At 43.0% G+C, this 23,267-nt stretch overlaps 1 protein-coding gene across 2 annotated transcripts in view; it reads right to left on the minus strand.

Annotated features, from left to right (window-relative positions):
• Positions 1 to 2,211: 2,211 nt before the first annotated feature.
• The window catches only part of IKZF3 (IKAROS family zinc finger 3), a 95,037-nt gene continuing 73,981 nt past the window's right edge, over positions 2,212 to 23,267 (minus strand). The window contains exons 1-3 of one of the 2 annotated variants that reach the window (XM_060646182.2): positions 21,649 to 21,903; positions 21,417 to 21,533; positions 2,212 to 9,754 (exon numbers count right to left, since the gene is read on the minus strand). In XM_060646182.2, coding sequence (XP_060502165.1) covers positions 9,051 to 9,754; positions 21,417 to 21,501 — 789 coding nt within the window. In that variant the 5' untranslated portion in view covers positions 21,502 to 21,533; positions 21,649 to 21,903 and the 3' untranslated portion in view covers positions 2,212 to 9,050. Of the gene's footprint in view, positions 9,755 to 21,416; positions 21,534 to 21,648; positions 21,904 to 23,267 lie in introns of those variants that run through there. The other variant, XM_060646179.3, reaches the window with a different exon arrangement.

Raw genomic sequence — 23,267 nt, forward strand, 5'->3', positions numbered from 1 at the left:
GTGCAGCTGCCCCTCCCCTCACACCCCCCTCAGCTCCCACCTCGAGCCGCACGGCACCTCTTCCCCCTCCGCCTGGCCTTCGCTTTCCTCACCTGGGCACCCCCAACCCGGGAATCTGGTGTGGAGTCCACACAGAATTAAGAGAAACTGAGAGAGGACGGGACCGGGAGTTCAGACCCAGCCTCGGTGCCCATATTCAGAGGCTACAACTCCACTGTCACCTCCTCGTCCCCCACACTCCTGTGGGCCAGGATTGGAATTTCATAGAATGGTTTAGAAAGTGATCGTTTGGGAAAATCATAGGCCGCCATAACCCTAGCTCCAGCGCCGAACCTCCCTGTGAATACCTGAGGTGTGGTGGGGAGAAAAGGAAGAGGGCACGGTACCCCCTTTCTTTCCTCTTGTTTCTCGAGTTAGAGGAAGGGCCTGGCCAGAACAATGGGGCTGAGGCCAGACTCGGTCTCAGCTGGAAGGAACTTCAGAGATTCAGTTCCAGGGAAAAATGAAGGCCCAGAGAGGGAAAGCAAAATGCCCAGGTTCACCCAGAGAGTGGCAGAGCTGGGGTTGGACCGCAGGAGTCCAAGTACTCAGCTGGAGTCTGCACCAGGCTGCCATTTGCTTTACTGACATTTCAGAGCTTTGCTCTATTCATTGACTCTGTTTCCCCCTTCACCCCCCTCATCCAGGAGTCTAGGGAGGGTGGTAGGCTCTGTGAGTGACAGGGAGGCAGAGAGACAAATTCCAGTGGGGGTGGGATGGGGAGTGACCTGGTGGAAGGACAAGGCTGGGGAAGAGGTGGCATCTGCCCGCCCCTAGTTCCCACCAGCCACCCCCAGGGCTGTGGTTTATTTGACTAGGCAGCTCTTCTGGGCCAGGGGGCCTGGGGGGGCGGGGGGGAGGCGAGGTGATGGGAAAAGACTGCTCTGGGCTTCCTGCCCCACCAGTCCTGGGGAAGGGGGGCAGTTTACATCACCCACAGGCCCTCTAACCTCCATACTTTCCACTGCAGTGCTCTTTCCTTGGGTATGTTCGTGTTATTCTGGGGGAAGGTCTGTTATTTGGGGGGAAGGGAGGCAGCTGCCTACTTCACAGGTCAAGACAGAGTTAAAAACAAAACCGCAGCAAATTCAACGCCCCGTGTCCTTCAGGGACTTTCCATGACACCTTCCTTCCCCCTCTCCCCCAAGCCAGGGAGTACCTCCCCAGAGGGCCTCCCACCCCAGGTGCAGTGGCTTTTGGCTTTTATGCAAACAACTGTCTGACCGGGAATGCTCTGCAGCCAGAATTTGTGTCCTGGGCCCAATGTGCTCCTCCACCATCCCTCACCATTCCTGGCCTTCCCAGAGATCTCATCTCCACTTTTGCTCAAACTTTGGGTGCTAGGGAATGAGAGGCGAGGGGAGAGACACAGGTCCTTGTGCCCTTGCCTGCCCTTGGATGGCAGTTGCCTGCAGGTGGAAGTTTGGGCACCGCAGGCAGTGTGAATGGCCTGGTTGTGTTGAGTGATGGGGGAGGGGAAGGAGGCAGGTGCAGGTGTGGGGTGGCCTCCTCTGCCAGGCCTACCACCCTCTAAAGTGTCACATCAGTTCCAAGAATTAGGAAAGGACACTGTCCTTAGGCTGGAAGCCAATCCAGCCCCAAGCCCAGCACCAGCCAGCCTCACAGCTCTCTCCACTGCTCACTGGCAAATGGGATGGGGTCTCCTGGTCTCCCTTTCTCTCTGAGCTGCTCGCTTTGGGAAGGCAGTGGGGAGGAAAAGGCCACATACCACTCAGTTACCCAGAGGCCACTTTTCAAAGTACTTAATGTAATAATACAAAGGCGGGCTGTGACACAATTCCTCTCTCCCTTCCCTTAGCGCTGAGAGTGCAAAACCTGCTGGAGATCTTCCAGCAGTCTGGTGCTGTAGGGAAGGAGATGGTGCTGAGCGTAGAGACAGAGGAAGCTGCCCCCAACCTGGCCCCACCTTTGCTGATCCTAAATTTCAGAAATGGCTTCTTTCTGCCTCTCTCACAGAGGAGGGGAAAAGGAAGGCGTTTTGGAAGAGGTTGAGCAGAACACCAGATGACCTCCCAGTCTCTTTTCTGATATTTTCTAAGAGAGACCAGAAGATATCAAGACCAGGCGAAAGCTGAAAAATGTCTGTGCCATTCTCCTAGGACTTTCTCCCCAGCACCTTAGGTTTGGGCCTCCAAGTATCTTAAGACTATTTTTTTTAAATTTTTTAAAATTTATTTTTGAGACAGAGAGAGACAGAGCATGAATGGGGGGAGGGTCAGAGAGAGAGGGAGACACAGAATCAGAAGCAGGCTCCAGGTTCTGAGCTGTCAGCACAGAGCCCGACGTGGGGCTTGAACCCACGGACCGTGAGATCACGACCTGAGCTGAAGTCGGACACTTAACCGACTGAGCCACCCAGGCGCCCCTCTTAAGACTATTTTTAAATGCAGCTGGGGCGCCTGGCTGACTCAGTCGGGGGAACATGAGACTCTTGATCTTGGGGTTGTAAGTTTGAGCCCCATGTTGGGTGTAGGGATTACTTAAAAATAAAATCTTAGGGCACCTGGGTGGCTTAGTTGGTTAAGAATTGGACTCTTGATTTGGGCTCAGGTCATGAGCTCATGGTTCGTGGGTTCAAGCCCTGAGTCAGGCTCTGTGCTGACAGTGTGGAGCCTGCTTGGGATTCTCTCTCTCTCTCTGAAAATAATAAATAAGACTTAAAAAAATAAATAAAACCTAAAAAAAAGTAAGTGTGGCTGAGTTAGTGACTTCACTTGAACTTCCTGAGGTGGATGTTTCTGAGACCCTAGCAGTGAAAAAGCCAGGGCTTGCCTATCTTCTAGAAAGAACCCATGCTGGGAACAAGGGCAGAGCAGTGTCTTGGCACTGGGAGACACTGCAGTGTTGAGCCAGCCAAATCCAGGCCCCAACTTCCTTGGGTCCCCTTAGTGAACTAAGGGCTGGTGGAATGAGAACCCCAGTATAGGGGTATGGGGGCCAGCAACAGGATGCCAATGGCAGGCTCAGGAAGGCATCAGAGTAGATGTCTTATTTCAGTGATAATTTCATTCACCTTGGTACTTAGACTTAAGAAATAGCCACAGGGACTAAATTAAGAAAACAGTCCTAGAGGCAGAATTAAGTTCTTCCATTTTCTGACAGCTATAAATGATAGGCATGCACAATGACTAATTTTAAACACACCAGTATATATTTTTTTATTTTTCAGTGTAAAAATCAAACATGATATAGAAATCTTGAAAACTATCAGCAGGTTTTTTTTTTGTTTGTTTGTTTTTTTGTGTTTTTTTTTTGTGTTTTTTTTTTGTTGTTTTTTTTTTATGTGATGCACTCATTATGGTTCTGGCAAGGTTAGCATTGTTACATTTCAGAAGCTGACTTTCTTTAAACAGTCGTTACAGAGGAATAGGGCACCTTACGATGCTCTAAAATAGTTGGACTCTGGGTAAAACTTGAGAGAAGTTAAGAGAGAAGGTCACTGCTGGGCAGGGAGGGCATTTCTGAGAAACCCAGAGAGAATGCTATGAGCACAGGCCGTGTCGAAACCACTCAGCAAGGGCTCCCTCCCTTCCTCCTGGGGGGAAGGCCACTTTGAACCCCCAAACCAGGTTCCCTTCTTCCCCTGTCATTCTGCAGACAAGGGTCATCCACAGACCACATGTGTGGTGGCTTTGGCAACCAGAAATTAAAAATAACCTATGGTTTTTCCAGTAGCCAAAATGATCCCTCACCAAAGCTCATAGACTGAGAACCTGAGCATGCAAAACCACAGTCTGGGTGAAGGGATGTCTGCTTTTCAAATGACCTGCTAATTCTTTGCAACCCACAGTAATTTGGTTTCTGTGAACCCACAGAAGCAGGCCCACCAACAAGGGTTTTTGTCTGCTAACCTGGAAAAGTCCTTGTATAAATGAGTCACTGACAATGGGATCATTTTCAAGGCTGCTCCATTTTCTTACTATGTTAAAATGTTTGTTCTCAGTCTTTTTATGAGAGGAAGAAGAAAAGCAGCTTCAGAATCTGAAGCTAGGCCCCACAGAGGTGTGGCACAGGCTTGGGAGAAGGGGGGTTACATTATGGGACTGCTCTCCAGGCTTTCTAGAGTAGGGTCAATAGGGAGATGGATAGTGAGGAGCATTTGAGGAAACTCTAAGTTACTTGGGGAGTTAATAGTCAAGAGCTCATGAGACAGGGAGGGAGCAAAGCCATTCTACTTTCCTGGCTGCAGTGCCGTGAAATGTCTGTAGCATGTGGTTAACTCATATTGGTTTTAATATTCAGCATATTCTTTACTCTTATGAATTAAAATAGCATGAAGGAGACTGTGCTAGAGATCACATGCCTCCACTGACTACTGAATGACTGAACTGTGGTCCTAGTATGGCCTTGGAATATCTCCATGTCTTTAAATCCACATACAGTACACGTAGTGGAAAATTTGTAACCATCCAACATAATCCCCCCCCCCAAAAAAAACAGTAACATCACCCCATAAACAAAATTACATAAAACTTCATAACATCCTTGGGAGGTAGATATTCTGTCCTTACATTTTTTAATCAAAACATTAACATTCCGTTTTCAAAGAACAGCTCAATCAATATGAATATTCAGCAGTCCACTCTTGTAATATTTGGAGGAAACTTGCATTCAACTTTTTCAAAGTGCAAAGACCTGTTTATCATGTTGATGGCATGGTGGGGTACACACTATCTACAGTTGGGGTGAATGGAGCTACAGTCTTGTATTCTGAGCTCACACAAGTCTAAAGCCTACACTTCTTTTCCAGGCTCTTCTGAGTCCACGGTCTTTAGAGGCAGTGCCCAGCCCTGGGTTCACTGATTATTTGCAGAACCAGTCAGTCCTTTATCTTTAGAGAACAGCATCCTTTTCCTAGAGTGGCCCAGTTCTAGCCTTTGGTTTCAGGCCAAAATTGTCTTCTTCACAGGCACTGAAGTCTCAAATCCATTCTGCTTTTCTGAACTCTGCTTATAGAGAGTTCTCTGAACTGTACTGTCTGAACCTAAAAAATTAGCTCCCAATTCTTTAAAGGAGAAGTATCGCCGTATATCTCTTCTGCACAACTGGATGCTACTTCCTAGGGCAAAATTTTTATCACTCCCCTTTCTTTCTCTTCTTGAGCTCATAAATCTCAATTCCAAGCCCTTGTGAAAGAGGTTGGCTATCTCTGAGGATTCAAATGTTGAGGGGCCTGGAGTTTCCAAATCTCCACTGGAGACCAACAGACCTGTTCTCTGTGGGGGTACATTTTAAAGTTAGGACTCTAAGCATTTAACATTTCATTACGGTCTTACTGTGCCTGTGCTGGGATATTTATCAGCAGTATTGCTTTTTCCCTTAAAACACATTAAACCTCACATTTATCAGAGGGGAAAAAGCAGAGGAGGAGAATAAGAATAGTGATACAGAGACTACTAGGAAAAACTTCACGTCAGTGTGAGATTTGTTCGTAACACAGTGTTTCAACTAAGCAAAATTCTGTGTTTTCAGACCTTTTTCTTTGCAAAAGAAATCTGAGGTCATATTATATCTGGGCCACCACTATGAGTATGGGCCTAGCAAATGTTAAGCACTGCATTTGAAAGGTGAGAAATTTTGTCACTGACAAAATCAGAAGCTGAGTCAGGAACAGCTCAAAATAGGTAACAAGGCATAAGATTAGTTAGCTTATCTGTGTCAAGGCAAATATCTTTTGGGGAGAATGACTTAAAGAATCTAAAGACTGGTAGATTTATTTATTTAAAAAAAATTTTAAGTTTATTTATTTATTTCAAGAGAGACGGAGAGAATGAGCATGGGAGGGGCAGAGAGAGGGAGAGAAAGATCCCAAGCAGGCTGTCAGTGTGGAGCCTGATGCGGGGCTTGAACTCACAAACTGCAAGACCATGACCTGAGCCGAAACCGAGGGTTGGATGCTCAATTGACTGAGCCACTCAGGTGCCCCAAGACTGATAGATTTATTAATGTCTTTTTGTCCTTGGTGATGGTGGTGGAGGGTAATGGGGGAGATACTTCTGTTTAGTTCTATGTCCTTAGGAAATACCTGTGCAATGATTCAAGTGGTGGTAAGGAACATCTGGAGAGCCAGTTCTCTTCCTTTTCCGCCTCACCCCAATTCTGTCACCTTGGCTGCAAGGGAACTTTCCATGGGGTTGGCTCTTCCTCAGATTGTGGCCTCCTGGGTGTGTGGTGGGAAATGAAGATGAGCGAAGACCCACAACGTTCATGTTCAGAGGGACTCTGGCTGGGAAAGGAGATCTCACTGTCCAACATGGTTGAACGTGAATCCTGATTCTGCCCTTCTCACTAAGCAATCTTGCTAAGATTCTCCTTTACCCTCTTTACCAGCAAGCGGTGGGCAGGGACATTAATTGGTATAAGGAGTGCCTACAGAAGGAAATATTCACCTGTGTGGTGACAACCACTACTACATATTAACTGGTTCGACTTTAAGATTTAAGAATATGCAGTTTGTACATGCAAATTTTCTCTGGACTTGGTGTGTCCCAATCTAGGCCCAGAATGCTACAGTGAAAGTAGCATTTCTGAGTGGCCACCCCACTCAGAAGACTGACCTCAGAAGAATAGAAATCATTTAGAAAATCTATTAGTCACAGGGAAAATGAGGGTCATATCTACACAAAAGTCCCTAGGTTAGTGGGATGGGCCTCTTTCACTCTTAAGGTGCAAGAGTTGGCTTCTGCAGAAGGACTTTCCCACTAATCTGGTGGAAATGCCCGCTTTCCCAAGCTTTCTCTCCTACTAATTCTTGCTTCCAAATATTCTTTCTTTTGTCCCCTGAAGAGCCAACAGGATGTGCGGCATTTCAAGAGTATAATAAGCAGCTCCTCGGCCACAACGGGTGTAAGCAACCTGGCGTAGCTTGGGGTCTAGGATTACGGAAACATAGTGAAGACTACGCACTGAAATACGTCTAGTCTTTTAGCTGAAATCTCAGACATGTTGGGACTGTTACCATGGAATTTCACAAAGTCTTTTTTTTTTCCTGAGACAGACGCCATGCTACAAAGAAGGATAAGCCATTTGTGCAGTCTGAGGTGGAACATTTTAATTACTGGCAGCACATAAATTAGTTGAGTTGAAGTCTAATGCCTAAGCCCTTTCGAAATATCAAGGCAGATACATAAAACACTAATCTACCAGGAATTGGGGACTCCTGGCTCTGGTAGAAAGGTGCACAAAGCTGACTCTTAATGTGTAACTAGGCTCCATGAAGTTGTCCCTGGAAGCAGAATTTATTTTCGCTAACACCAGTTCTTAAAAAGGAGAGAGAGAGAAAAAAAAGGCTTTGGCAAGCAGATGCAGGTGCCACTTTGTGTATATACTTTGGGGCAAGATCAAAATACCTTCCTGTTTTTTGTTCCTCCCCACCATCCTCTTCACATTCACAACTCAGTGGTTAAAGGAAAAATTTAACAACACTACCATTTTCACACCAAAGCAATGTGAAACAGATATTCATATACATACTCTCTTGCTTAATACCCATGCATTAAGAGGTCTAAAAAGTAACTGTGGTTACAGCATAATCGCATACATTTAAAGCTGGAAGGGACCTTAGAGAATGTATAAACCCAACTGTTACTTTATGGTTGAAGAAACTTAGTTTTAAGAGTTAAGTGATTTGCCCAAAGTCATACAGCTAATTAGCAGCCAATATGGAATTCACAAACAGATTTCGTGACCCCTATTGCAATACTAATTTTACAATTATCCCTGAACTTTCCCTTGATAGCATATTTCCCATAACAGATGACAAAGCTGACCGATACATGTGCAGAATCAAGATCTTTCAGGAGTTTTCGTGGCATACAGCAGCTCCACTTAAAATGGAGAGAGAAACCCACCCTGCTTGATCAAGGAGAACCTGTCAGCAGAGTTGCCCCCTCCTCACCCCATCAGGAAGCTCGTCAAAGACCCAAACAACACACATGACATCTGTCCCTGATTCCTCTCCTGTGGGGAGGGGGAGACTAAGTCACTCATTTTGGATTCTTTGGTGGTTTTTTGTCAAAAAAAGAAATCATTGGTAAGTGTCTGTACACTAATGCTCCATGAAGGAGACCAAGAACTTTTAGGTAACTACCCATCCCCCTCACTGCCCCATGGTGCTTCTGAACCATTTCCCCCTCAGAGCCCAGTTCTGCCAGTCTTGATCATAGGAAATGGATGCCATCGTCCAAAGCCGACAACTTCCTGGAGTTTCAATGATGGTCTATGTTTAAAGCCATCTGTTCTTCTGATATAGAATTTCTCCTATTCATGACTGGTTTAAACCAAAGCAACTTTTAATTGATGATGGGAAGGTTAAAGGGTAGAAGCAGAAGTATCATTGGATGACTTGATTTTTTTCCCCTTGTGTGCTAAGAAATGGGTCTGCTGCCTAGAGACTTCAGTCTTCAGTTACTGGTAACAGATACTTGTTTTATGACTGTTCTTTTCCTTACCATTATAGTATAATTTGGGATGAGGAGACTATATCCTAGACTTTCAGCCTGTGTTAAGTACAGAAGGGCATGGCTTCCGAGCCAGGTTAGCTGGTGAGCTCTTCTTCTTCGTGGACCTAGGCAGATGACCAAAATGCTTTTCCACATATGGCTGATGTATCTATGTATCTCAGAAAGAATGTCTCTTGCAGCACAACTGGGGGATTCTTTTGAATGGCAACAAACTCCAAGGACTGCTTGTTCCATTGCTGCAAAAGATAATGACCAAATACTTCACTGGCTTTTAAATATCATAAAAATTCAAGTCCCTAATGAGAAAACAAAGGTTTAACAAAAATGATAACACGATATTATCTGCAAATAATTTCTGAATGAAGACAGCATTTCCCTGTTGCCCATGTGAACATGACTCTTTGGACACTAAAAATGGTATGGAAGGGAGTTTGGAAATGAGTTTGGAGAATAATTCGTTAGGTGGGGTATCGGTTTTTACAAATTATGTTGAATGCTCAGGCGTAAATCATCTTGGAGACCAGATGTTCACTTCAGCATGGCTCTGTGCTCTCCTCTGGCTATGTGAGATGAGAACTCATACCGATCATGGCTTCGATATCCACACATGTTACACTCAAAAGGGTCACGAAAGCCATGGCAACCCATGTGAATAGTGAACATCACATAATCCAGGAAGAGGACTCGACAGTGGTCACATCGATACACATCCATCACCTCCCCTTCTTTGTTGATCACTTTGATGGAGTCTCTTGGACAGATGGGTGGGGGCTTGAGGAGTTCATAAGAGCGGGGGATTTCCTTCAGAAGTGGCATCCCATTGCGGACCCGGGGAGGGACCATGTGATTTTGCTGGTAGATGTGATTCTGGCGTTCTTCATGGTTGCTATCAGTGTCTGTGGAGTCATGGCCACTATTGTTGGGGGAGAGGCCTCTTTCAGAAGGCAGGCTCTTCTCTGGCAGGTGTATATTCTTCTTTTCCAGGTCCTGGGGGCCACCATTTGGCATCTCCGCACGGGTGAGGGCTATGGGATACATGCTGCTGATAACTGGAACCATCTCAGAGGTGGGAGCAGGTGGTGTCTGGACTAAGGGGCGCAGGGCTTCTGCACCGAGATAGCTGATGGCATTATTGATGGCTTGGTCCATCATCCGGGTCTGTATCATCTCACTCTCTTTCTCGTACATATAGCCGGGATTATAGTTGACATCAAAACAGTGGCGCTTCTCACCTAGAACAAGTGAAAGAAATAATTACAAGAGGAAGAACACACGGGCAGAGAGTTTGTAAAATGATTCTCCAGAGTCCTTGAAAAGGGAGGAAGGATGTGCCACCTGCTCAAGAACACCCAGCCCTGGGGCGCCTGGGCGGCTCAGTTAGTTAAGCGTCTGACTTTGGCAGGTCATGATCTCACGATTTGTGGGTTCGAGCCCTGCATCAGGCTCTGTGCTCACAGCTCAGAGCCTGGACCTTACTTTAGATACTGTGTCTCCTTCTCTTTCTGCTCCTCCCCCACTCACGCTCGTCTCTCTCTCTCAAAAATAAATAAACATTAAAAAAAAAAAAAAAAAAGAACGCCCAGGCAGAATGGCTCCAATGGGTGCTGAAGTCTCAAGGGACAGTGGCTGACAGTACATGTTTGGACAGTCAAAATAAATTAAGCAGGCAGACAAAAGGGAGTGTCAGAGATGTCATTAAGTTGAGGCTACAACGTGAACTGTTTCCACTGCTCACATCAGAGGGGACACTGGAGAAAAGGAGAGAAAAAGAAGCAAGAGGACACTGGGGCAGGGTTCACGGGAGGCTGGGGAGCTACCACTGTGCAGGAGCATGGCACTTCTACTGTTCCTGGACTCTCAACCCAATCAATTCCCAAACTCTTATTTTGCTTGTAATACTAGAGAGCCAGGGGAATGGAAGTGCTGCAAACAGCGGGGATGCTCAGCAACTAGCCTCTGCAGCTTTTTAAATAGCTACAGGGGCAGAAAAAGTAGCCCCCAAACCTCCAACTTACCACTCCCCAAACAAATTGTCACCAGACTGAGATTTAAGTAAATGAACTTCAAATGTAGAAAGTTTTAGAAAAGCTTTCTTGATGAAAGATCACAGTCTTTATTCCTTTCATAAAGTATGTCATGCTTTTGTTTGAAAAAAAAATGTATCATTGATACACAGGTGATCATTAGGACCTATCTCACACTTAACTGAAAAATGTATTTGTGGTCACCCTGTCCTACTGCTCCTGTCAAACTGCTGAGAAATTCTGAAAACAGAGTTTAGCCACCTTTGGGGTGTGGGTGTTGTGTGTTAGAAAATAGAGGCTCTCTGGCCACAGGGAAGGCAGGAGCAGGGTCTGCAGTGATGGCAGATGTGCTCAGTGGTGAGTGGCTGGTAGAGGGAAGAGAGAACGGGTGGATGTGTCAAGCACTGAAAGTGAGGCTAAGGTATTGCTGCTGCTTTTTTATTTTGTAGACACTAGATTCTGGGGGGATATGCTGAACCAGATCCTCTCTTCCGTAACATTCCCTAGGCATGTTATGGTTCCAAAGCTTGTCCCTGCCATACAGTAAAGGGTCCAATAGTGAAAGAATTCAAGAAAACATAAGAATTGGAAGAACTGGTTTCTGTTTTTGAGCTGTCTCCAAACTAGTGGGAGAGAAACAAGACCTGTATGCATGGAAGCAGAGAAAAATAAATGTTAGAAGTCATGAAAGGACAGCTCTGCTCTATGGAGGTCTTTGATTTTATTCTAAATGCCATGCTTAAGGCAGTTAAGTAGGGGAGTACATGTCTTCTGTAAAAAGAATTATAAGGCAAGGGTAAGGCAGTCTGGTAGAAATTGTATATTTAAGTGTTAAGGGAATGAAAAACATTCAAGAGTACCTGGGGCAGCGAAAGCTTTCTTGGAAAACCCAGATTTTGAGAAGGGTCTTGATGAACTGGTATGACGTAGCTTTTCAGAGAGGTTGACGAGACATCCTAATTGAGGGAGGAGCATGACAGAAGGCAGAGAAGTGGGACTACACAGGACACAAGCAGGGAAGAGTAAGAGAGTATGGCTGTAGCTCTCCTTCAGGAAGAATGAAATACAGCATTTCTGAAACTTCACTTATTCCCTCACGTTCTGCAATACTGGCACCTCAGGGTGGTGTGGTGGTTGAGTGCCTGGGCAATAGGGCCAGATGAGACTGGATCTGATGCTGGCTCATCAGTTACCCATTGTGTGACCTTGGGCAAGTTACTTAACATGTCTATGGCTCCATGTCCTCATGTATAATGGGGATAATAATTGTATCTGCCACCCAGGGTCACTGGGAAGTGCTTAGAAAAATGCCTAGTACATAGAAAGCACTTGGTAAATGTTAGGATTTTTTGTTTTGTTGGAATCAGCTTGCCTTTTCTTTCTCTGTTTTTTTGTTTTTTGTTTTTTTTTTTTTTTTTTGCTAAAATGAATTTTCTTTTAAAAAATGTTTATTTATTTTGAAAGGGAGAGTGTGTGTGCCCGTGTGCCAGTGGGGGAGGGACAGAGAGAGAGAGAGAGAGAGAGAGAGAGAGAGAGAATCCCAAGCAGGCTCTGCTCTAGAAGCATGGAGCCTGATGTGGGGTTCTATCTCATGAACCTGAGATAATGACCCAAGCCGAAATCAAGAGTTGAATGTCTAACTGACCAAGTCACCTGGGTGCCCTGAGTTTGCTTCTTCTTTCTTTCTTTTTTTAATGTTTATTTACCTTTTTTTTTTTAATGTTTATTCATTTTTGAAAGACAGAGACAGAGCACAAGCAGGGGTGGGGTGGGGTGGAGAGAGAGGGGGACACAGAATCCTAAGTAGGCTCCAGGCTCCGAGCTGTCAGCACAGAGCCTGACGCAGGGCTTGAACCCACGAACCGCGAGATCATGACCTGAGCCGAAGTCGGACACTCAACTGACTGAGCCACCCAGGCGCCCCTATGTTTATTTACCTTTTGAGAGAGAGAGAGAGAGAGAAAGAGAGAGAAAGAGAGAGAAGCAGGCGAGGGGCAGAGAGACAGAGACACAGAATCCAAAGCAGGCTCCAGCTATCTGAGCTATCAGTACAGAACGCAACGCAGGGCTCAAAAACACGAACCGTGAGATCATGGCCTGAGCCTAAGTCTGACACTTAACTGATGGAGCCACCCAGGCACCCCGCAAGTTTGCTTTTTAAGTAAACTTTATATTACTAACACAAATGGAAAACCAGAATCACTTACCGCAAATAGAAGGTAGTTATGAAAAATAAAGACAATGAAATAGAGCAATTTACTTAAGTTTTGATCAGATACTGTGACTACTTGGAAACAAAGATCCCCTCTCTCTGCTAAAAACAGAGATTGGCAAGTGTGAGATTAGTATTAATGAAATCTAACATCAAATTAAGTCTAAACCTTTTTCCTTTGGTATAATCAAGAAGATTGAGAGAGAACTAAAAAACAAAATAATTTTCTTGCCCCATGGGCCTCCTGGCATTTTGCATTCCACATTTGGGGAGATACTGAAAAAAGATAACACATGGTGAAACCAAACGATGGGCATTCTGAAATTGGATTTGGATTTGAACAAAGAACAAACTGCCACATGCCCTTGAGCAAGGGAGGCTTGGGTCAAAATTTTATTTTCAGGATATTAATGGAACAGCAAAGTGTAAGATAGACCAGAACAGTGAGAAATGGGAGCCAGAAAGAGCAGCTAGAAGATCTAATGGAATCAGATGGATTTGTCCTGCATCCCCACTACCTTAAGGCCAACATGATAGTTTCTAGACAAATACCTGAGAGAAAAAATATGCAAAGAAAAACACCCTGCTTTGGCAACTCAATAAAAAGCAACAGAAAAGTAGACCTTTGCCAAAGTCATCAGCGGTTCTTATTTTCAGCTTCCAGATTGAATATATCTTTGATCAAAGCTGTTTGAAAGAATGAGGCTGAGAACATGAAAGCCAGCTAAGGTCACAAATATTCATTCTCCTGAACGTGACACAGAAATGATGAACTTTGGTTTCCTGGCCTTTTCAAGGTCATCGATGATTTTCCAGTGTGGCTGGTTCTACTCAACTCCCCAGATACCAGGGGTCTGTGAGAACCTTTTTATCTTTTCACCTAACAGAGAGGTTCCAGAAAGTTTCCGGGGTGGGGTAGGCACATCATAAACTCTGCTTTTATCCTTTCTCCCAAGAGTTCGCTTTACTGAACTAGGCCTACGGTTTCAGAGTCTATACCACCTGCAGCACATGTCAGAAAACAGCTGAGTGCTAAAGTTGTAAGAGGCAAAACAGTAAGAGGGAAATAAACCCTTGGATGAGTGGAAATATGTGACTGAGTTCTGTGGTTAACACAGACCATTGTTCATTGTGAAGATGGGAGAGCCTCAGATCTTCACGTGCACGCAACCTACAATCATCAGATCCCCTCATCTCTGAGTTACGGTAACTTGAGTAGTGCAGATGATTATCAGTCACCTGTAGACACGATGACTCAATGTGTATGAAACTCAGAAGGGGTAAGCTACAGTAATTGAAAAGCCAACAGCTCACGTTTCTTTAGTAACATACTCATAAAAAAGGTTAGTCAAACCACAAGAGTGTAACTTCTCCCAAACCTGCACGGAGCCTCTAGTCCAGCTTGTAGTCAAAATCGTACCACACCTTTGAATGATTAATGATAGCAGCTTCAGGCTGAATTAGAGGTTTCCTTCTGATGAAAGTACAAATGGCAGCAACAAGTTCTGAGTTTAGGAACCAAGGCTGCCTGGTTGGGCCATTACTTACCCGTGTTTCCTTTTAAAGGTGTCAATCCCTCAATCCCTACCATCTAGGCTTTGGTAACTCTAAACTGAGCAACTGCCTGACCTGAACTGCTGCGATGAATTGCTGCGATGTGGTGAGGGCATATGTTGTTGGCTTCTAAGTGCCAACTTGAAAGTACAGACAGAATCACAGCCTAGAGCTAAAAGGGACCTTAGCTGAGCACACGGCTGAGACCTCTGCCTTTGGGGCCAAGCAATACCCACCACCCTAATCTGTTTACTTCTGGGTTTTTTTTTTATTTTTTTTTAAATATTTTTATTTATTTTTGAGACAGAGAGAGACAGAGTATGAGCAGGGGAGGGGCAGAGAGAGAGGAAGACACAGAATCTGAAGCAGGCTCCAGGCTCCGAGCTGTCAGCACAGAGCCCGACGCGGGGCTTGAATCCAAGAACCGTGAGATCATGACCTGAGCCGAAGTCGGACGCTTAACCGACTGATCCACCCAGGCACCCCTACTTCTGGGTTTTATACTTCACACTACCTAGCACTGTGCCTTATATATAATACTAAAAGGAATAGCTACTATTTATTGAGCCCTTACTATATACCCAGTGCTGTCCTAGGTACTTTTTGTATATTGTCTCATTTGCCTAAGGTGAATTAGCGTCTCTTAGTCAGATGAAGAACCTAACCTACAAACAGGTTAATTTGCTAAGGTCGGTTAGTCAGTAAATGGAGAACTAGGATGCAATCTAAGGGCCTAAATATATCTGTCCATGAGCATTAACTGCTGTTTCCTGGATGCTACCTTGCCCATGGCTGCACAATCCCACCATGGACAGTGACTTCAGATTCTCTGCTGGGGTGGTTCCCAGAAGCAGTGGACCAGCAACTGTGCTTTATTCCAAATGGACCAGCAACGTGCATTCAAGAAATATCTATGATGCACAGAATTGTTGTGATATCTGTAAGTGCTTAAAAGAGTGCCTGGCAAATGTAAACACTTAATAAGTGGTAGATCATTTATTATTATTACTATTATTATTAGCCTCACACCATGTTACGTGCTTTGAGGAATATAAACATAATTGCAATCCAATAGGAAATGTAGCATTTATGCAATTTCATTACAAATCAGTACGCCTAATACAAAGCATACAGTAGTCAAGAGAGTAAAGAGAATAATATGGACAGCTTCTCAAATATGTCATGTAATGTGAGACAAATATTAATCTATTCTTTATTTAAAAAAAATTTTAAATGTTTATTTATTTTTGAGAGAGAGAGAGAGACAGAGACAGAGACAGAGCACAAGTGGGGAAAGGGCAGAGAGAGAGGGTGACACAGAATCTGAAGCAGGCTCCAGGCTCTGAGCTATCAGCACAGAGTCTGATGTGAGGCTCAAACTCAAGGACTGAGAGATCATGACCTGAGCCAAAGTCAGATGCTTAACTGATTGAGCCACTCAGGCGCCTCTGTTCTTTAAAGTCTCCTTGTTATCTGAGGTGGTGGCAGTGATTGTGGTGAAGACAGTTCTATATAGCACCAAACTGTTTAAGCTTGCCTTGAGTGCAGGGGGAGAACAGAGTAAAGAGAGGACTCAGGAGACTATGCGAATGTAGACGATGTGTGTGCTTTTTTGTTGTTGTTGTTTATTTATTTATTTTGAGAGAGAGAGCACCACGCAAGTGAGAGTACAAGAGTGGGGGACAGACAGAGGGAAAATCCCAAGCAGACTCAGCACTGACAACAGTAAGCCCAATGAGGGGCTTGATCTCAAGAACCAAGAGATCATGCATGACCTGAGCCAAAATCAGAAACTTAACCGACTGAACCACCCAGGCACCTCCTGACCATGTGTACTTCTTTTATTTATTTATTTATTTATTTATTTATTTATTTATTTATTTTTAACATTTATTTATTATTGAGAGACAGAGAGACACAGAGCGTGAGCAGGGGAGGGGTAGAGAGAGAGGGAGACACAGAATCCGAAGCAGGCTCCAGGCTCTGAGCTGTCAGCACAGAGCCCGATGTGGGGCTTGAACTCATAAACTGTGAGATCATGACCTGGGCCAAAATGAGATGCTTAACCAACTGAGCCACCCAGGCGCCCTCTGACCATGTGTACTTCTAAAGGCAGATGTGAGTGATGGTATTCCAGACAGACAGCATGGACAGAACCATTACATATAAGAGGGAAAGTATTACACAGAAGTGGAAGTAGTTCACTGTGGCTGAATTAAAAGATTACTTGGCTGAAATGATAAAATGAGAAAAGGTAACTTGGAGACAGATTGTGCTAGGCTCAGAACACCTGGGTGGTTCAGATTTTATTCCATTGGGAAGCCACTGAAAGGTTTTTTTGAAGATGGGGGGGATGATTTGAACTTTAGAAAAATAACACATTTCTACTATTATAGTAATCATGAGGGGTGATGTGAAATATTCAGGTTTTCTTTTGAAGTTTCTTCAAGTCACTGAAATGTATTTGCCACTACCTTCATACCATATCCCATGCGTATTATCGTTTACTCTTACTGCAAGTACATGTCAAAAAAAGGGAGGGGGGCAGGTAAGTAGGGTAAATGGAATATCTGATGAGATGATGGCTCTGATCTCAATCTAAATGAGACCAAAGTGACTAACATTTCTTCCAGGAGGAGGAAAGCAGTGGGGAGCCACAGAACAGGCAAGAAGGGGAGCAAACAGAGAGAGAGAGTGATGGGGGTGGCACCCCCCATGGGGGTGACAGCTGGAGACTGTTTTGTTGTTGCAGAAGCCTTGTCCTCTGTGAGAGGTACTACTGGATGTCATCAGTCCTGATGGAGTCACCAGGGGAAGACTTCTTTTCTCAAGAAAACACACCCTCGAGGGAGAATGATTGCCCTTCTTCAGGGACTTTTTCTTCCACCAGCTTTCAATGACTACACTCCCCACTGTCCAAAGCCCTGGTGTAGCACACATGACATGCACTGCTCCGGTTAACCTCCCAAGGAAGGAAGGCCTTGGACTGCAGCATGTTTTAGGCCTTGCCCTGACCCTGCTCTGTCACCTGCTAGTTGCATCTCGCCATCTCTCCAATTTTTCCTCCTCTGGTGAAAGAACTCGCTACGTGTTCCTGATATCCCTTCAAGCCCTAAAATGCTACGATTTTATAATGTTTACAGGATTATAGATTTCAGCCCTTTGGGAAGAGGTGGGAGAAGATACTTTTTGCTGTTAGAAACGAGTTTTCAAACTGCTTCCTGTCGCTCTGTTAACCAAAGCAGACAATTTCTCATTAGTTACTTCACAAGGAGAATCGATGGTGTTTGTTGAAGTGTCAAAACCTCACCAGAATGTTTACCGCGGCTGAGTGAGATCTGTTTTCATGTTCTTTTCAACATGAAAACTTCCTTTAATAAAGTAATACATAAAATTAAAAATAATAAGGAGATGCTATGGTAACCACTTTGGTCGGAATAACACATCTGTTTTTGGAGAAAGAATGAAAATCAGAAAAAGAAATATGCAGAAATGTAGTCATTTTCCTCCTCCCTCCAGGAGAGAAATCTGGCCTCTATTTTGAGCCAAGTATTTGAAGATGGCCTAGTTAGAAGTCTATTCAAACAAGTTTATAACAGGAGAATAAGATGCAGAGAAAGGACAACTCTTAAAAGGGTTAGGTGCTAAAAGTGAGGCCTTCGTGTCCTTCGAAAAGAGCAACTAAGAATTATTTTGATGATGTAAAGATGCTGATTTCTAATGAATGTGTGTTGATTTATGTCCTATCTTACGGAAAGTGAAATAAAACATCTTAGAGAATTAGGAAAGAAATTATTTTATTTTTCTCCTATGTAGGCAATTTAATTTTACTCCTATGCTTCAATACAGGCATGCTTTGTGTTTCCTTTAAAAAAATTTTTTTAATGTTTATCTATTTTTGAGAGAGAGAGAGAGAGAGAGAGACAGAGCATGAGCAAGGGAGGGGCAGAGAGAGAGGGAGACACAGAATCTGAAGCAGGCTCCAGGCTCCGAGCTGTCAGCACAGAGCCTCATGTGGGGCTCAAGCTCACGGACAGCGAGATCGTGACCTGAGCGGAAGTCGGACGCTTAACCAACTGAACTACCCAAGTACCTCCTTTGTGTTTCTAAATGCACCTGAGCTTAACCCAATCTGTCCCTCTTCCTCAGTTAATCTCTAATTGATGGAAGATGCTACCTACTGGTGATTATCTCTAGCCTGTTGGGAAAGTAACAGGCTGACCTGATGGTATAACTTCACCTTAACCCTCACAGTTCAAGAGGTCAAGGAAGCAAAGGTTGGTCTGAGTGCTGTGCAACTGTCAGCAAGGATTAAAGGGAGTGACTCATTCTTCCTTCACACTTTACCCTTTGCCATTTCCCTGGCAGCTGAATCTTTTCAGAAAATGGTGCCTTGGAGAGGAAATACAGGAGACAGAAGAGAAGAGGAGAGAAAATATTAGCCCCGATGTTTTGTAGCTCTTCATCTCATACACTGCAGTATCAAATGTTCCTTTTCTCTCCCCGATATTACTGTTTTCTATCAAAAAGGTCGATTCCATTAAATGATTCAATAAATAAAGGAAACCCTTTATTTAAAAATAATCTCTAAAAGGAAGAGATACAAGCTAATGCTAGAAGATTAGAACAGGGCTTAGGAACAAGAACATCATGGATATGGCAGGAGCACTATCCCCATTTCCTGATGAAAGAGCCAAAGAAGTAGCAATGCCCTCAGTAAGATATATGAATGTTGGCCAAATGCAGCTGTTTGATAGATTCTCAGATTTAACCACACCTTCCTAAAAAAAAAAAAAAAAAAACTAAAATATCTGATATGGTTTATAACATAAATACCTTGTCTGTACAGCCTTGAGAAAACAGTTACCTGAAGTTACACATACGGGTTTATAAACACAAAGTGGTATTCATAATTGCAGCCTTTGCTAATTCATCTCACTGACTTGTAGAATGATAGAGCTGGGAGGGACCTTCCCGATCACTTCATCACCTATTCAGTCTCCTCATTTCACAGATGAATAAACAGAGGCCCAGAAAGGTTATGTGATTTGTCTGAACACACAGAGTTAAGAAATGACTGAGCTAGAATCGGAACCTGGGTGATTTGGCTTCAAATCCAGTGTTCTTCCTACTGCACAACATACCACAATTTACCAAACAAAATTTCCCCCAGTTATTCAGGGCCTTGAAGTTGCTGCCTCAGCTCAAATCAAGAGCTAACTCTACTGGGTTTCCTGATGCCAGCATAGAGAGAACATGATGGTTCAGAAGATGAGAGAAATCAGCACCTACAAGCATCTCTCATGAGTCTGGAAATGAAGGAGTGGAAATCCTCTGGTCACAAGGGTAACAAATGGAACAGATCCCTGATGTAATAAGTAGAGTGGCATGGAAGTGAACACAGGAAATGTGTTTTCTTAAACCCATGAAGATAACAAAGCAACTTTTATTATATTTTTTATTATATTAAGTAGGGTTTTGGCTCAACTATTGCTATACGGCAGCTATACTAAGCACCTTCTCTCATATTTTAGTTGTCTTAGACCAAAACGCATTGACTATAATTGGATTGAAATTGCATCACTTCACATTTTTTTCCTTGCCCATTTCTCTCCATGTCCCTCTCCACATCAAGTACGGCCATTTCTAGAGTCAAAACTTTCCCCAAAATAAATTACAAGGTAAATTACACTCATAGAATAACAACTATACTCTCCCTTTGTTCTGACTCCAGTCAGAACTTCTTCACAGGAGTCAAGCTCAAAAGATATATGAGCAATGTCTTAAGATTGAGCCGTGGAATCACAATTGATCCACTGCTCCTAAACTCCACATGGATGTCACTGCATGCCCCTTGACATTTCTCACCAGGGAGGGGGGAAATGGTAATGGGGGTTGGGGGGGGGGGGGGAATGTGTCTTTCTAAACTGAAATGCACCAACTTTAGTCTGACACATTCTTAAAGTGATTAAAAGAGGATACAAAAACTTCTCAGCTAATCAAAATAAAATAAAGAAGGCATAAGTACCTAAATAAGCATAAATACAAAGCTAGGTAATTTTGAAACACATTAGTTCTTTCAATAAATCTCTATAATTCACATAAAATATCTGCCTGTAAAAAAATGACCTAGACCATAATAAAATTTAACCAGATTTAAAAACCAGGTAGGTACGTAATATCTGTAAAAGCTATTGGGAAGATTAAGCACAAAAGAACTGTAGTGAGAAATCAATAGCAGCAAGTAGCTTTGGAAAAACAGAATGACAGTCCTCTAAAATTTTACTGGTGTTGAGGGAGGTCTATTTTCGTGTGACAACTATTTTTGTTCAGTATCACTGAATTTCAATTTATAGCAAAACTGATACATTCAATTCAGCTGCCCTCTTCACAAATACAAATCTATTTTAAATACCATGGTCACATTTATGTAAACATCTGGGAGAGTTGGGCAAAACATCTCTGCTGTTCAGCAGTCCTAACACTTTAATGAACATAATTATTTTTTAGCCATCTCATTCTGCTCCATTGTTTGACAATGTGAAAACCAATGGCATAAAAATTAACTCCTGTAAGACAAATGATTGAATCCAGCCTAGTTATTTAAATCCATGTTCTCCCAACCACATTCTCTCAAAGCCAGTCCTCAATCAAATTCAAGAAAGAATGGCAGTAAGTTTTAGAGCATGAAAAAAAGTTTGGGCACAATTACAGAACCAACTTGTAAAATATAACTACAAAAGGTTACAGAAATGCTATTTCAAACATCTTACTGGTGTCAATTGCACAAACTTTGTCATGCAACATATGTCATTCGGAATAAAGAGGAAGGAACAGCATTTTTAACACCAACTCCATTTAGGAAATTGGATATCAAATACTTCCATCTTCAGGAGTTAAGATTATTCAGTTAAAATATCTTATTCTATTTGCCCGAGGTATCAGAATGAAGCATGAAGAATAAAAAGTGTACAATGGAAAACCAATTACCTTATTTTAACAGTGATTAAGCTAGGAAGGGCCTGTGTAATATATAAGCATCCTACGTTATCTCATTTAAACTATCTGCTAACAACAGCAGGAAAAAAAGGGTTGTATTCTTACCAATGAATTTCTGAGGCATTGAGCTTTTTCGTTTTGCCACATTGCTTGCTAATCTGTCCAGAACGAGAGCTCTTTCACTTCCCATCTCTGCTTTGATGTGTCTTGCCTCCGCACTTGCTGGTTTGGAAAAATGTAAAAAGAAGAGGGAAAAGAACACGGTGGTAAATGAGGGAGAAAAGGAAATAAACTGGAAGGAAAAGTATCAGACATCTGATGCACACTCTGTTGTTACCTGTTATTACTGCTCAGATTCTTGCCCGGGGTACCTGCTGTGGTCAGTGAAGCCAGCACCAGGGCACGTTCAAATCTTGCAGTCTTATGCTGAGATGGGAAAGCCCGACCCATCCCCAACCAGTATCTTCATTAGCAAGAGGAAGTATTAAATAAACAGCCTGGACGTGGTTGGTTGCAAAAAGATAGATAGATGGAGATCTTCTAACCCCCGATCAGCCTTCTTTCTGATTCTGAGTAACTGCGTGTGACACCTGCAGACTGATATAATTCTTCTAAACAACTTAAAAAAAAAAAAAGTATGGTGCCCCAGATTTACTGTTCTGTTTATGTTAATAGCACTTTTGAAAATAGATACACTTACCCAGACAGCAAGAAATCTACTCAGTGATTTGTGTATTGTAATTCTGAGTGGTTTTCTTTTTTCTTTCCTTTCCTTTTCTTTTTTTCCAGCATGTTCCTTTCAGTTCCTATCTCTTAAATTCTATTTCTCTGGGCTCTGCATTATCTGTTTCATATGCTCCTCACATTTCAAAATTGTCTCAGAATTTCCCTGAGCAACACTTCTGTCTTGAAATTAAAGAGCAATTTGTATAATGCATCTTTATTATATTTCTAATGAACAATGTAAATAAAAACTGCCTAAGAATATGGTCTAGTTGTTAATCCACGAATAGACCCCTAAATGGTGCAGGCCTGTGGTTCTCAGACCTGCCTGAACATTAGAATCAGCTGAAGAGAATGTAGGACACACCTATGTCCAGCTTCCCCTTCAGATCCTAAAATCAGGATCTCTGGTGTAGGCACCTAGGCAACAGTATTTTTAAAGCTCTTCAGATGATTTTAAAATTCAGCCAGAATTGAAAACCATTAGAATATATAGATAGTACTAACATCTAATCGATTAAATAGTAAATTGGAATAAGTATAGTATAATTTGCCCTGGTATAGCAGGTAGTACTCAATAACAGTCTGTATCTAAAGTTCAAAGAGATACCAGCTGATCTAGATGTAAGGCTTTACACTTTAGCAAACGATGCTAGCCCAAGCTACAGATCAGAAAACTTTTCTGTAAAGGGCCAGATAGTAAATATTTTCAACTTTGTGGGACACATCTAGTCTCTGTTCCATATTCTTTGATTTTTCCTCCAACCCATCACCCTTTAAAAATGTAAAAACCTCGTACACAAACAGTCTGCTGGCTACATTTGGCTCATGGGTCACAGTTTGTTCACTCCTGTCCTCCATAATCATATTGTGTTACTACAAACATTCCTCTCTGTTTTATCACAAGCATTTCAGGAGGTCCAAACTAAAATGATGTATCCATACATTTCTAATGTCTCTAAGAAAGAAGAAATTGAAATTAGTTTAAGAGACTAGAGTAAAAAGCAAGTGATGGCTGCAGAATGGATTTTTTTCTTCTCAAATATATGCACAGATTTAGGGATGGTCAGTGCTCATTCCGTAGTTGAAGAGTTTGCTGTGTGAACAGATTCTAATATACAGAAATAATGTCACATATTCCATGGTCTCTCAGACATTCAGTACCACAAATTGGTATGCCCAGAGAGAAGAAAATTGGCCACCTCTGCAAGTAAACAAAAGAGAAAAACCTCC

The sequence above is a fragment of the Panthera onca genome, chromosome E1 (genome assembly GCF_046562875.1).
Source record: "Panthera onca isolate mPanOnc1 chromosome E1, mPanOnc1 haplotype 2, whole genome shotgun sequence".
In the NCBI taxonomy this organism is placed as follows: Eukaryota; Metazoa; Chordata; class Mammalia; order Carnivora; family Felidae; genus Panthera; species Panthera onca.